This window comes from Acinonyx jubatus, chromosome A1 (genome assembly GCF_027475565.1).
Source record: "Acinonyx jubatus isolate Ajub_Pintada_27869175 chromosome A1, VMU_Ajub_asm_v1.0, whole genome shotgun sequence".
NCBI classification, from domain to species: Eukaryota; Metazoa; Chordata; class Mammalia; order Carnivora; family Felidae; genus Acinonyx; species Acinonyx jubatus.
Window position 1 is genome coordinate 99,050,504 of NC_069380.1, and position 14,236 is coordinate 99,064,739.

A 14,236-nucleotide genomic window follows, 5' to 3' on the forward strand; every position below is an offset into this window, starting at 1 on the left:
CATGTTTAATTTTCCAAAATATCTTTTGTGAAAATAAAAAGCCTGCCAGCACAGGCACCTATTGTACTGACTTTCATTGTCTTCTACCCTTAATGTTTTTATTCTTTTCAAAAATTTTCCAAGGAGAAAAGCTGACATTTATAGACAACTTCCTGATTCTCAGTTCTTAAAATAATGTTCATTCTTTTTAAGTATGTAAAATCTTCCCTTTTTAATTTTACCTCTATTTTTCTTTTAAAAAATTACTTTATACTTCACTTTATGATTATCTATTACATGTTTTATTTTGACCTGTAGTTTATGTGGAGTTCAAAGTGAGACTATCTAACTGACTTCTTACAGCAGCTTCCCTGACTTTAAGCATAGTACCTAGTTTGTACAGTTAACAATGAGTAAATAGTGTTGGGCAGAGGACAGTATGGATAGCTCAACCTGAGGTACTTCATGTTCACATGAGCGATGGAAATCTCCTAACTGTAGACTTTTTTTTTTCTCCCTCTCCATTGAAGTGGAGAAAGGATGCACAATTGGAAACAACAATGCCCTAGCATGTAGTAAGTACACAATTTGCAAAACTAGTGCTGGATTTGCTCCAGCCATCTCTTTCTTTAGGCAGCAGTGACATGCACAATCAGAATTAGGAGGTGAAACAATCTCATTATGAACTTTAATTCCATAGGGGGGCCAAGGGCCTTTATGTGAAACAGACATTATTTTGTTTCTGATAGCACATTACCAAGAAGCTCATTAGAAAATTGCTTTCTACCTCCTCTTAGATCCTAAACATGAAACAGAATTGCCAGAGAACAAAGTGATTTGTCTCCATGTATTGTAAAAGATAAAAATGTCAAGAACCGTGTTTGTATGTGCTTTTGAAGTTGCAAAGCTTCTATTTCATAATTGAGTGTGTAGTCCTTTTTAATATTTTTTACTGAAATAGTAAATGAGGGTCTGTCCAAAAGAAGGAACTGTTTTCTGTTCTGTTGTTAAACTATTCTGAGAAGTTGTGCTAGGTGGCAGCATATGCTCAATGATTAAGTTATAATCACCAAGTATTCTAGAATTTTTAAATTGTTGTTCGTCAAAAATAAAAAAGTATAATTCAACAGTAAATTATCCAAGCGGCCAAATTAGAAGTCCTCTGTATAATTAATACCATAATAACTAATAATAAGTTATCATATCATAATTAATTGTATCAAATATGAAATTGTTCAGTCATATGGAAAATGACATAACAAATGTCCCTATAATCTCATTCTTGTGTTTAGCAAGTGTCAATGTTTTGCCATATTCTAATGCTTAATTCCACTCACCTTCTTCTCTGTTTCAGAAGTAGTTATTATTCTTTCAGTGTTATTTTATTATCTATATGTTTAATTTAGTAGCATATTTACCAGCATGTATTATGTTACGTGTACCCACAGTGTTTATGTTGTATATTTTTATACTTTACGTGTGTTACTGTATTAATGCAGTGTCATACCACATGTATTGTTCTAAAAATTACTTTTCATCACTTTTAGAGTTTATTCCTAATTATACTTGCATATGTCCTGCATTGATTTAGAATACCACATTGTTTGTGCTTTATTTATATGCATTATTTTATGTCTAATGTAGCATTTTATAGGAAGGCTGCTGTGAACGGTCCTGTGCGTAGCCATTTCCTATTGTTGGAGATGTATCCTCTGGATAGATTTCCTAGAAATAGCATTTTTATCAGGTGTTGCCAGAGTTCCCTCCAGAAGGAGTACACTAGTTTATAGTCCTCTATCAATAGCATGTGAGAGTGCCTATTTCCTAACAGCCTCATGGACATGATGTGCCATGATTGTGTGTGTGTGTCGCGGTCTGATAGATGGGTAATGAAACACAGGTATGCTCAGATTTTTCTTAGCACTGCAAGCTCCCCTAGAGCAATACAAGGTCTAAGGAGCAATTGTTTTCTAATAACTCTGGGATTTTGTTATAGGTTAATTTAAATGCATGACAAAGTCAATGAATTACCAAAAGACGCTGGCTAGTAGTCTGGTTCTCAGGTAGCTAACAAGGGTCAATTCAGAGTAGTATTTACTTTTATCTTGGGACCGTAGTTGCTCTCAGCTTTTTATATCAGAAACTTGGTATCCTTGTCACCCCAAAAGTATAGCTCACTCTTTCAAAAGCAAATTCACATTAACCGTAGCTTATAAGAGTCTGTATAAGTGAGAAAGCTAGTTTATTAAATGTATCTAATGTAGGACAGTAATGCTTACATTGCAAAAGATTCTTTCACTGTCTGCTGATCTCCACTGGCTGCACACAGTTCATTGTTGGGCTCTGATACATGTGTCCCCATAATTCAGTTATTCCAGTACAAATTGTATTACTCGTCTCTGAACTGGGAAATCTTCTTTGGAATCTCCTTGAATTAGACACTGCTAGCTTTTGCTCTTTGTGGCTCCCTTTCCTGTGTTTATGTTGATTCTTCCCCATGTGCCCACATGTCTTTCCTCAAGCAGGTCTGTTAGCTTTCCACTTAATTTAGTTATGATCTTATTTTTGTACTGTCTACCCAAGAGTTGACCCAAGTTACGTTAATGTGTTAAGATTTTACCAGGTAAACTGAGAGCATCCATATGCCTAAGTTCTCATTGACACCTCACTTTGAGCATATGCATCAGGTGTGTGTGTGTGTGTGTGTGTGTGTGTGTGTGTGTGTGTGTGTGTGATTTTCTTCTGCTCTAACAAATTAAATACATTCTTTTGCTGCTTGGAAGCCCTCAGCTTGGATTTGGCAGTCTTGCTGGTCATGACCTACAGATTTGTCCTTCAGTTTCTTTCTTCAAGCTCTTTCCTTTTACTTTTTCTCCTTTTTATTTCTTCTTTGTCAACACATTTCATTTCCATTATTATGCCTCTGTTTTCTCCTTGCTGTCTTTACTTCTCTTTCCTTCCTTCCCTCCCTTCCCTCCCAGACAGTATCGTACTTATTTCACATTTCTAACAGTGGTAGTTCTGTTTGCTTTGGGTTGGGAAACCCAAGAACATTGCCCTTAAGTAGTGCATTGGCCTTCTGACAGTATTGAATGTTTTAGGACTATTTGTTGACTTGTGGGTTTTCTGTCAACCAACTTCATAATTCCTAGGTGCAAATGAATTTTGCATTTGTAAAAAAGAGGCTCATGGTACCTGTTTGTCACTTTTGCAAAAATAAAGTTAAGTGCTTGAAGAAAGTGAAGCACTTGAGGCAAGCATTTGTGAGAAAAATAAAATTATAATTCCATTGTTACATAAAATGAATGTACTTAGTTTTCTAATATAGTAATGACATTTTTTTTATAGCTTGCACAGAAATCCTGGAAAAGTCAATACGTTAGAGAAGCATTTTTTGGTTTTGACATGAAGCTACATACGTAAAGCCTTCCCTTTTCATTTAGAATTCCCTAATGCAGTAATGACAAACATAGTACTTCTTAAATTGGAGTTTTAAAATTGGAATCTAGCTTTCCCATGATCGGAACATAACTGAAGACCAACTCTGCTTACTGTAGTTTCTTAGTTACATTTGGCTCACAGCAGATAGCAAAAGAGCATATAATCACTTCATGCAACTTCAGGGTGCAGCAATTAGAAACAGTTGTTAATATATTTTAATGCATAATTTGTCACTCACTATCGATTTATAAAGGACTTTCAAAAAAAATGTATCCTAAACTCCCACTTTGCTGTGTATGAAATGTAAGCTTTTCTCACTTAAACCTGGTCTAAATGGCTTTTTATTTGTACAAGTAAATTTTTTTTTCTCAATCTAACTTCAAAATAAATTCCAAAGAGGTTAGCATATCTAGTGGGAAAAAAACCTGATTACTCTGCACTTTGTTAATATACTATACATATGAAACAGTGAATGAACAAGTGAGTATTGTAGACTTTCTGGTCATTTATTTAACACATGTTTACTGAAAACTTACACTATACCATCACTATGTTAGGTGTTAAGACATAATATTGACTAAAACCAGACACTTGATCCTTATGGAATTTATAACCTACTGGGAAGAAGACACATTAGATTGTAATCGGATTACAAGTAAAATATTAAACTTAAAATAATGGTCATGATAAGTTCTAGTAGCACTCTTTAAGTGTTTATATAGGCGTATTTTGACCCACTTAAGAAAGCCAGAAAAGATTTTACTGAGAAATGACAGTTGAGCCAAAATCAGAAGGATAAGAAAGAGCATGCCTACCAGAGGAAACAGCAAGTGTAAAGGTTTGGTAATAGGTGGGAGCATGGTGAGGACCAAGGAATAAAATAAAGCCCGTATGCCATCCTAAGATAAATTGGAAACCACCGAAGAGAATAAAGTAAAGGTCTGTCATCAGATCTCTGTGTTAAAAAATGTATTCTAAGTTGTGGATAACTGATTGGAGAGGGGCAAGAATGGATGTAGAGAAACCAGTTAGCAGTAACTCAGCCAGGAGAGCTAGGAGGTCAAGATAGGGGAAAAAGCAGTACAGTTTGAGATATAATTAGGAGATAAAATTAACACAACTTGGTAACAGATTCATTGTGAGGGATTTAGAAAAGAGAACTACTTATAACGAGCCCGCGGTTTATAATTGAACAAAAGGATTGTTCTTTTCCATGAAATATGAAACAACGAAAAGAATCCATTTGGGGGTGAAGAACATGAGTTTAAATGTAAGTTGTAGATGAGTTTAAGCATGCTTAAAAGGAACTGTCAAGTAGAGAGTTGAACACTTAGGTCTGGAGCTAAAAGAAATCTGAGCTGAAGGCAGAAATTACTGAGTCACCGTTGTTTAGTTGGCAAATTACAATATACGTAGGTAAGATCACTTAGGGCTAACAAGTATATTGTGAAAAGAAGAATTGGTTTAGGATTGTCCTTTGAACTTATGACTGGTTTAAAGTGGATGAGCCTTCAAAGAAGACCAAGGTGGAGTGGCTAGAGATGATGGAGGAAACCCAGGAGAGTATTCTGTTATGGAAAGCAAGGGGAAAGTGTTCCAAGAAGGAGAAAGTGGTCAACAGTGTCAAATGCTTCTGAGACTTCAAGTGAAATGAAGCCTGAAACATTTCTGTTGGATTTGAGGGACTTTTAAAAATCATCGGTGTCTTTTATGACAGCTCTTAGTGGAATAATGGGGATGGAAATCCAACTGAAATTATGTGATATTCAGAAGTGGAGATAGGGAGTTTGAACCTGTCTGAAAGCTTGGCTCTGAGGCATTTGTAGAGAGAAGGTACTCCTAGTGATCTTCATAGTGAGGATGTTTTGTCTGTCTTGTCTCTAGTGAAAATGAGTCAAGCTTGAATAAAAATTAATAGAAACAAAACAATTAATGGAAACATCCATGTAAGAGATTGACAGAGTAAAGGGACAGTCTACAGTAAAGGTTCTAAGGAGGCAGAAAAGATGAGATCCAAAACACAACTAGAACATTACCATCAGATACTGTGTAGGGGAATTTCTTACATTGTAACTTTATGAATAGAGGATAATTTGCATTCATGGTTGTAGGTGGTAGAAAGATGATGGATCCCATCTGATGTTCGTCTTCTCTAGGAAATTGGAAAAGAGAGAGGAAGAGGAAGGTCTCTTGTTTAGAGAGCAAAGGTTAAAATAGTCATTGTGGGGGCGCCTGGGTGGCGCAGTGGGTTGAGCATCCGACTTCAGCCAGGTCACGATCTCGCGGTCCGTGGGTTCGAGCCCCGCGTCGGGCTCTGGGCTGATGGCTCAGAGCCTGGAGCCTGTTTCCAATTCTGTGTCTCCCTCTCTCTCTGCCCCTCCCCCGTTCATGCTCTGTCTCTCTCTGTCCCAAAAATAAATAAACGTTGAAAAAAAAAATTAAAAAAAAAAAAAAATAAAATAGTCATTGTGGAAGGAATTAATCAAAAACGTAGGATAGGAGTTAAGAGTATTGGGCCCATTTCAGTTTAGTTGTGATGAATTTAAAGTAGATAGAATGTATTTCCCAGCTATTGGGGTGCTGTGATAAAGAACTCAGGATATTGTTTTCATCCAGGATTAACTAGAGGGATTGCTAAAAGGAGGGATAGGGGAGTTTCAGGTATTCACAAGTGTTGATGATGCATATGACTTGAATAAAAGGAAAGTTTAAAAGAAGAGGACTAATCATATGAGAGAAAGTATAGGGGTAAGTGAACTGGTGGTTACAATGAAGTAAAAAATGGTTGTAGTGGTTAGACTTGACAAAGGAAGTTAATAGACATTGTGGTCTTAGTGTGGAGTATTTGAATTAATGGGTGCTGAGATAGAATAGTTTAGGTCATAAAGAGGAAATGAAGAAGTGAGGATATAATAATGGCTAGGTTGTAACATGGACATCTATGTCACCTGGAATGGTGGAAAATGTTAGGGCGGAAATAAATTGTAAGTTGGTAGCCAGTATTTCAAGGTGAGTTGTATTGAGGGTAAGAGAATAGCCAAATGCAAGAGCCTTGAAGAGACAGGATCATGTGGATATTGTTATTTCAGTAAGGAGAATTTGAGGGATTGTATGTGCCAGGCATTCTTTCAAGGCCCAGAAAGCATCATGTAAGTCCCACAAGGCCCCCGTCCTCTTGGGAGTGCCCAGAGGATTGAAAATGATGGCCACTTGGGGCTCCAGGGTGGCTCAGTCGGTTAAGCATCCGACTTCGGCCCAGGTCATGATCTCATAGTTTATGAGTTTGAGCCCTGTGTCCTCTGTGCTGACAGCTCAGAGCCTGGAGCCTGCTTTGGATTCTGTGTCTCATTCTCTCTCTGCCGCTTCCCCACTTGTGCTCTGTTTCTCTCTCTCTTTCAAAAATAAATAAACGTTAAAATTTAAAAAAAAAGATGACCACGTGAATAAATAGAGACAGTTCACTGAAATAGATGCTGCCTACAAAGTTTACTAGGGATGCAAATGTCAGACGGGTTATCTCTATCTGAAGAAGTCATTGGAAATTTTCTCAGGAAAGATTTTATCTGAACTGAATTTTATTTAGTTCTTAAAGTGGAGAAGGGAAGAAGGGCATTATAAGGAATGATATATGACTCCTAATAATGATAGACGAAATACAAACTCAGAATGATACCATCGTGTTGTACTAAGTACTGTTATAACATGTAGTTCTTCATTATTAGAATATTTCCATTTCTTGGCTGATCTTTCTGTTGTTTCATTCTTAGAGTTCAACACTCCTCTCTAATAGGATGATTTAAAGCATCTGTCAGTGTGCATGCATGTGCACATGCCCCTTGTGTTTTTCACATCTCTTTTAAAGTTATGCTTGAAATTTGTTACTGGAAACAAATGCAAGGGATGCTGCATAAATAAGGAAAATGTTACCACTTTCACACGTTTGTTTTTGGTAATATGAACACTCAGTAAATTAAATTCCTACCATTATAGGTGAAGCTCTGTTTTAAACCCAAGGGTACCAAGATGAATATGACGCTCTCCCATCTCAGGGAGCTCAAAACACAAGTGCAGTATTAAAATACTAATCACCGAGAATGCTGTGACTTTTTAAAAAATTGTAACTGATTTCTCTTAAGTCCTCAGACACATTTTTAGAATGTTGATTTATTGCTTCAGTGTTGATGGAACAAGTTGGATTTCATCTAACTGTAACTGTGGTTAAAAATTCAGTTAGAGTGACTAGACGTAATCTCTAATATTAAGATTCAAAATAAAGTGTGTTTCTCCTTGAATGAAGAGAATACCTTTCTAATTTTGGTTTCATTCCTCAAAGGTTGTGAAGATGAGAAAAGACGTGAAGAGAATCCGAGTGCTGGTTATCCGAAAACTTGTCAGAAGCGTTGGCAGACTCAAGTCAAAAAAGTTAGTCATTTGAAGTCATGGTCCTATGACTAATGAAATGTCAGAAGTTGTTTTTATTCAATATTTACAAAATCTGAGGGTGGGACCTGGAGGAATAATTAAGTATCTTACTCATGCAGCACTTTTTTTTATACGGAGAGGGGGTCTGAGTGGGATACAGTCTGAGTGGGATATGTCAGCACATCCTCAAGTGGTCTGGGCCACGTTTGTTTAAGATACATGATGAATTCTGCTGTTCTTGCAGAGCTCTCATTTTGGAAGCCTTTGCAGAGTGAAAGTCCTTCAGAGTTACTTATGTGTTTTATGTTATTAGAAGTTATTTTAAGATGTTTGATGTTGTTTAATAAATCTGGTAATACCTTGAATCAGTAATAAAAATTTTATAGCACTTTATCCATTGAATTGCTACGTAAGTTGAAATCTTTAGAACCTTGTGGAAGTCTTTATCAAAGCATTGTTTTCCATCAATTTTTTAATATTTTGAAACCTCATTGTCACTGATATTAAAGTAAATGTGTTACTTACAGTTTTTACTCATTAAGCATGAATAGTCTTCAGATATTTTGCTCCTGCTTAATTTCTTGTTCTTTCTATCATAAATAACCTTTTTCTCTGATATAATCAGGTATTTCTCTTTCTGTATTCCTTTAATTGCAGAGAATAAAATTTTGTTGAATAAAATTGTATCCAAACTTTAATGGTAGCTCATTAGCCTATGTTACGTTAAATGCAGTGTGCTGTTAATCATTTGATTAAAAAATATTATTTCGCCTTTCCTTTAAGGAGTTAAAAGGCGTACTTTCTCTCAGTAGTAATAGTCATTAATATAATACCAGATAATGCTTATAATTTGCCAAAAACTTGGGTTTGTTGATGGAATCGGGGTATGTGTTAGGCAGTGGATGTCCAGGACAATGCAGGATAATAGTGCTTGTTATTTAAAGACTTTTTGTGCTCTTCTAGAAAAAATGACTTATTATGATGTGAGTCTAAAATAAATGCTTTTCCTGGCTGTACATTTTCATGTAATTTTTACAGGGGTACTGAAGATGCACTGTTAAAAAACCAGAGACGGGCACAACGATTGCTTGAAGAAATTCATGCAATGAAGGTCAGGCCTTGTGTGAGTGTGAATATACATGTGTGTCTCCATGTCTCCTCTCAGCCTGCCGTGTGTGTGTGTGTGTGTGTGTTGTTATTTGAATGTTATTGCTGTTTGAGACTTATTTTTATGGGTCTGTTTGCTGAAGAATGTAGCACATTTAGAAAATTGTATGTTTAAGCTTACATTTTTCCATGTTTTTTACTGAAGTTGTTAAAGCATTAGAATAATTTGCATCGAAACTCTGCCAAACTAAACTCATCTATGTTTAATAATGCCTCATGCCTAAGATTTTTATTTTTACCCAAACTACACACATCAAGTCCACGTTAAGTTCTAGAATTAAAGCGTTTATGCTGTTCGGTAATGCGGATGGTGATGTTGGTGGCTGACATCATGCTTTGCCTATTGCCAATTCAATAAATTTTTGTGTGGTGGTGTCAGCATTTTATTCAGCTCTGTAGTAACTTGAAATAAAATTAGTGTTGGACCAAAATGATCCGTATTTTTGTTTCTTTCAGCCAGACTCTTCACTAGCATAATTTTTAGGTCTTCTCACTGCTCTTACTTTGTGGAAACTTTCATTTACCAAATGACATACTATTAAATGTCTGGGAGACTGTTTTATTGCAGAACTTAAAAACAACATTTGGTACCAGCAATTATCTTAATTGCAGGGTCATTTTGCATGTATGTTTGACTATTACGTTTTGGTATATCTTCCAAGTTTTGAGATAGATAGAAGAGCAAGAGATTTCTCTAACAGTATTCTAATTGAGTTAGGTCATCAAAGCTTCTCACCATTTTTTCCTTTTGAAGGGATTGTAAAGTGTTTTATAACAAAGTTACCACAGTTAATCTGACTAAATAAAGGTAGGACATGATTCTCCTTTAGTGTGAATTATGTTTTTTATGGGGTAATTTTATTTATGTTCACAGGTCTACAAAAATCATGGAATTCATTTGATACATCTTTCCTTTCTCGTAGTTTTTATCCCCGTTTTATCAAGACGTTCAGTCAAAATATTCTGTATGTGACTCCTAATTATTGTTTGTCTGACTATGGATTACACATCACGTAGGCCTTTCCATAGACCTTTTTTTTTTTTTTCTGTGAAATTCCTATGAGAAATAAAATCTTTGGAGATTTTTGTTTTGATTGTAATACTGAGATAGGAAATTATGATTTATCCCTTTTTCTCTTTCACTTTCTCTTAACCAAGGTCCTTACTAAATTACATTCCTTACCTAAATTTTTCCCTGTAATTTCTTCCAAATAGTCATTTTTGTAGTCCTAGATTATTGAGATGCTTTGAACTACTGTATAACTGCTGATTTTATTTTACCCTGGAAAGGATGTTTTGTATACAATAAGCCTATATGTGGTGTATGAAGTTTGAGATTAAAATATATTCATTAATTTTCCCTTCTGTAGGTCTCAATGATAAATTTAGTTTAGTTAATTAAAAAGAAAAGGCCTATTTGGTCTGCATGTGAAAGTTGTTTTCTGTTATTCTTAAACCTCATCAGCAATAGGAAATCAGGCCCAGTGATAATTAAAGTTTATAGGTTTACAGAATTGCTGTGTCATGACCTTGTGTGTTTGTTTGTTTTCCTAGATTATATAAGACTGCTATGAAATTGTTGCCTCATAGAAAGCTAAAAGTTATCACCTGTATGTTCTTTGTATTTGTAAAATTAATAGTGTATATATTCTTTGAATTCCTGGTTCTAGTGGTCTAGATTGGTTACTCTGACATCAACTTCTTTCATAATGCTGCTTAAAAACTGGATTACATTTAAATTTAAAAAACAGACTAAAAAGTGTACTAGAAAGACTGTATGCTTTCCTTACATTTGAAATTTTATTTCTCGCTCCAGATGCTTTTACACAATCAGTGTACTTTTCTAAAAGAAGCAAATCGTAGAGGACTTTTGAAAATTGAAAGGTCATCTGTGATTTTTTAAGGAAATGTTCATCATCTACATGGGAGTATCAAAGAAATAGTTACAAAACAGAAAACTTACAGTCTCAATTAAATTTGGAGAAAAACCTCTACATAATAGTTTTCCCAGATGAATTTTTTCTTTAGCTCCTATACCACTACATTTTTATAGACTTGTTCATGACATATCGTCCTATACTTGCCTTCTATGATAATAGGGTATTTTGTTGCAAGCTGACTTCCTCAAGAAGAAAACCTGAGATATTTTTAGAAATGGGAGTTTGCGTTTTCTGGCCAAGAAAAAAAAAAAAAGGCCTGATCTTTATGTTACTTTAAAATCATAGGTTCTAATTTTATAGACTGTAATGTATGAATACCAGGTCTTTGCTGTCTTTGCTAATAGCATTCATACTTTTAAAACTTTGATGTAAGTACTGTCTTCTGAAACAGTTCCTTTTTCTTTGGAAGTTAAAGTAGCTTATTAACTTTTACAGATTCTTGTTAGCTAGCCAGAGAAGGAGATAGTAAAATTAAGACATAACATGCAGCCAACCAAAATGCTCAAGGAATTCCTTCTTAAGTAATAAAGGTAATGACTGGCTTTTACTGAGCATTTAGTATGTGCCAGGTACTGTATTGTGTATTTTATATTCATGATTTAATGAAGTTGACATGATTATTGTCTCAGTCTTACAGAATACAAAACTGAGGCTTAGAGAAATTAAGCGGGTTGACCAAGGTCACACAGCTATTAGGGGATGGGCTTCATAACTATTTTGAAGTGAATGGAGGTAGCTACTTGATGGTGCTGCCTCAGTAAGATAAGAATTTCCTGAAATACATCTAGATTCTGCTCTCCCAGATGAGATAATATAATAAACATGGTAGCTGTCCTCTAGAGGATTAAGGCCCAAAGACGTGCAACATGTTTTCCCTTTCCTTGATTCCTCCCAGCTAAATATGTTCAGTTACCTGTGTCTGCGTGTCTTTTCTTGTTCCTCGCTGAGGCTGTTACTCTTCCCTGTGCCAAGTATTCCTGGACACTGAGAACTTGCACGTTCTAGGAGACCTCATCCGGCCTGCTGCCCTTACTTCTCTGTTTTAAAACTTCCTAATTTTGTTTCATCCCCTATTTTTTACATGTTCAGGGCTCTTACTCAAAGCAGCCTTTGAGCTGGCATCAGCTGTTAGGATCGCCTTGTCTCATGCTCCTTCATAGCCTGTTTCTAAGTGGTTGTCATTGTGGACCACAGATAGGAAAAATGGTGTAGATTATGATAATATTTATGTCCTATCATTTGAATTTCACCGCAACTCTGTAAATTAGGCATATTCGTATTTCAAAAGACATGTTGAGAAGAGTTCTGGGCTACATACACCCACTCATTTGCAGGCTTATCATCATATATTTTCATGTGTTAAAATTTTGTGATATTTCTGGTTATATTTGCTTTTTAAAAATTGGTGGAGAAATCTCATATACTTAGGTGTTAGTTAAAGTTTTCTTCTGTGAATGCTTAAAAAGAAATTTTGCCATAGGATAAAAGATGCCTTATGTTTCCTGTAAGTATACTGTGTTAACTGTTTTTATCAAATCAATAGAACAGTTCACTTATTCTAACGTTTTAGTTTTTATTTAAATTCATCTTAGATCATAATTATTTTTGATGGTTTCATCTTTTGCTTATAAGCCAGTACAAAGAATCAATCAGACACATATTAAAGATCTTACCGACCATCCAACTTTACTAATAGTTGCAAGGATATGCAGTCAGAAGGCACATATCTGGAACAAGGAGAGATATCTGGAACTCTGGGCAATTCCCCATGTCCGTCCTTTCTACGTCAGGCAGGCACTTTCTGGCCCAGAATAGATGAGGTCTTTAAATGAAGAGGTGTAGTTATTACCTCATAGCAGAGAGCATATAGATTTTGAAACTTGTCCCTTCTATTCCCCAGGGTTGTATAGTTTAAGTGATTTTCTCCGGTGGGCCATGCCTCATAAGTCTGTAGATTTTTGAGTTTGTTTACTGTAAACATCCTTAACAAAGGACATCCTACTAAGAGCATTCCTCATGTAAAGATTTTCCTCTTAACATACATCACTAATCTGTTTACCAGGAGGACCAGTTAACAGTATATTATTAACAAGTACATCAAACTCCTTCACCTACTTGTCTTAGAGTTTCTTTCTGATAAAGTGAATGGATCCCAGGACAACTGCTTTAATTCTTCCTGGATTTGTAATAGTCTTTTGGCTTGCTTTGTTTGTGCTTCCCTCCACCTGTTTGGAGAATGTTTCAAACCTATAGAAAAATTGTGATTGTGCAGTATAATAAGAATAATGCTACATTGTGTCATATCCATGTTTATTGGTGTTGAGTTCTAATCATTTGGTTTGGATGTTGTCTCAATTTCTCCATTTGAAAGGCACCTTTTTCTGTTTGCAATTATTAAGTAAATTTGTGAAGTTACAAGTTTGAGACAATATAAATATCTTGTAATCTTTCACCCAGTGATAGATGTTCTGTGGCTGAATCAGTCAATGGTTTTTTATTGTTTCTGTTTCTCTGCTGAGATTTTTTTCTCTGATAAAATTGTAATTAACTGAGGAGAATTTTTACAAATATATGCAGGTATGTATCATTGAGGTTATTGATAATAGCCATTTTTGCCTCTGGAGAATGCAGGTGTTTCTGGTTTTTGGTTCTTCATATGAGGATTTTACCCTGGACATAATAGAGGTCAGATAGTAGAGATTCTGGGTTTGATTGGTTTTCTGCAAAGAATGGTTGTATTAGCAGTTAATTTTTTTGGTTAGGCTTTATCCACAAACTTTGTTTCTTAGATAGCAGCTCCAGCCTCAGTTCAGGTCTTTTCTGCTTCAGTGACCTGCTTGAAACTGGCTCTTCCACATGTTCCCCTGCCACTGCTCTTGAACCCTAACCATGCAGACTGCAGTTAGCCTTGGGCCGTACTCTGAAGAGTATACTTTGAAGAGAATGTATTTATTTGTAAAGCTTCCCATCTTTACGTTAGCTTAGTCAGCTTCCACTCCCTATCCGTATTTCTGCTTTCATTTACTCCCTATTACCTTCAGGCAGGGTTTTTTCTAGCATGTCCAAGCTTTATGGCTGTTGCTGGGGGAAGTGAGGGACAAGGGAGTTAACTGTATGATCTGTTAGTATCTTAGTCTCCTACCCAGAAATGAAGGTATCCAAAGCTGGAAGTAACTGTAACTAGCTAAGGAAAGAGACCTGAGCACTCCAAGACAATGTAGATTTACATCTTAGAGAGATGAGGAAGAATAAGTCAAAGAGACTGAGAAAGGATAGCCATGGGAGGA

General features: G+C 35.7%; 1 protein-coding gene across 1 annotated transcript in view; it reads left to right on the forward strand.

Annotated features, from left to right (window-relative positions):
• The window catches only part of SRFBP1 (serum response factor binding protein 1), a 66,274-nt gene that overhangs the window by 2,924 nt on the left and 49,114 nt on the right, over window positions 1-14,236 (forward strand). Inside the window, exons 2-3 of the mRNA XM_015072467.3 lie at window positions 7,754-7,842; window positions 8,881-8,953. Of these exons, the coding sequence (XP_014927953.1) occupies window positions 7,754-7,842; window positions 8,881-8,953 (162 nt within the window). The remainder of the gene's footprint in view (window positions 1-7,753; window positions 7,843-8,880; window positions 8,954-14,236) is intronic.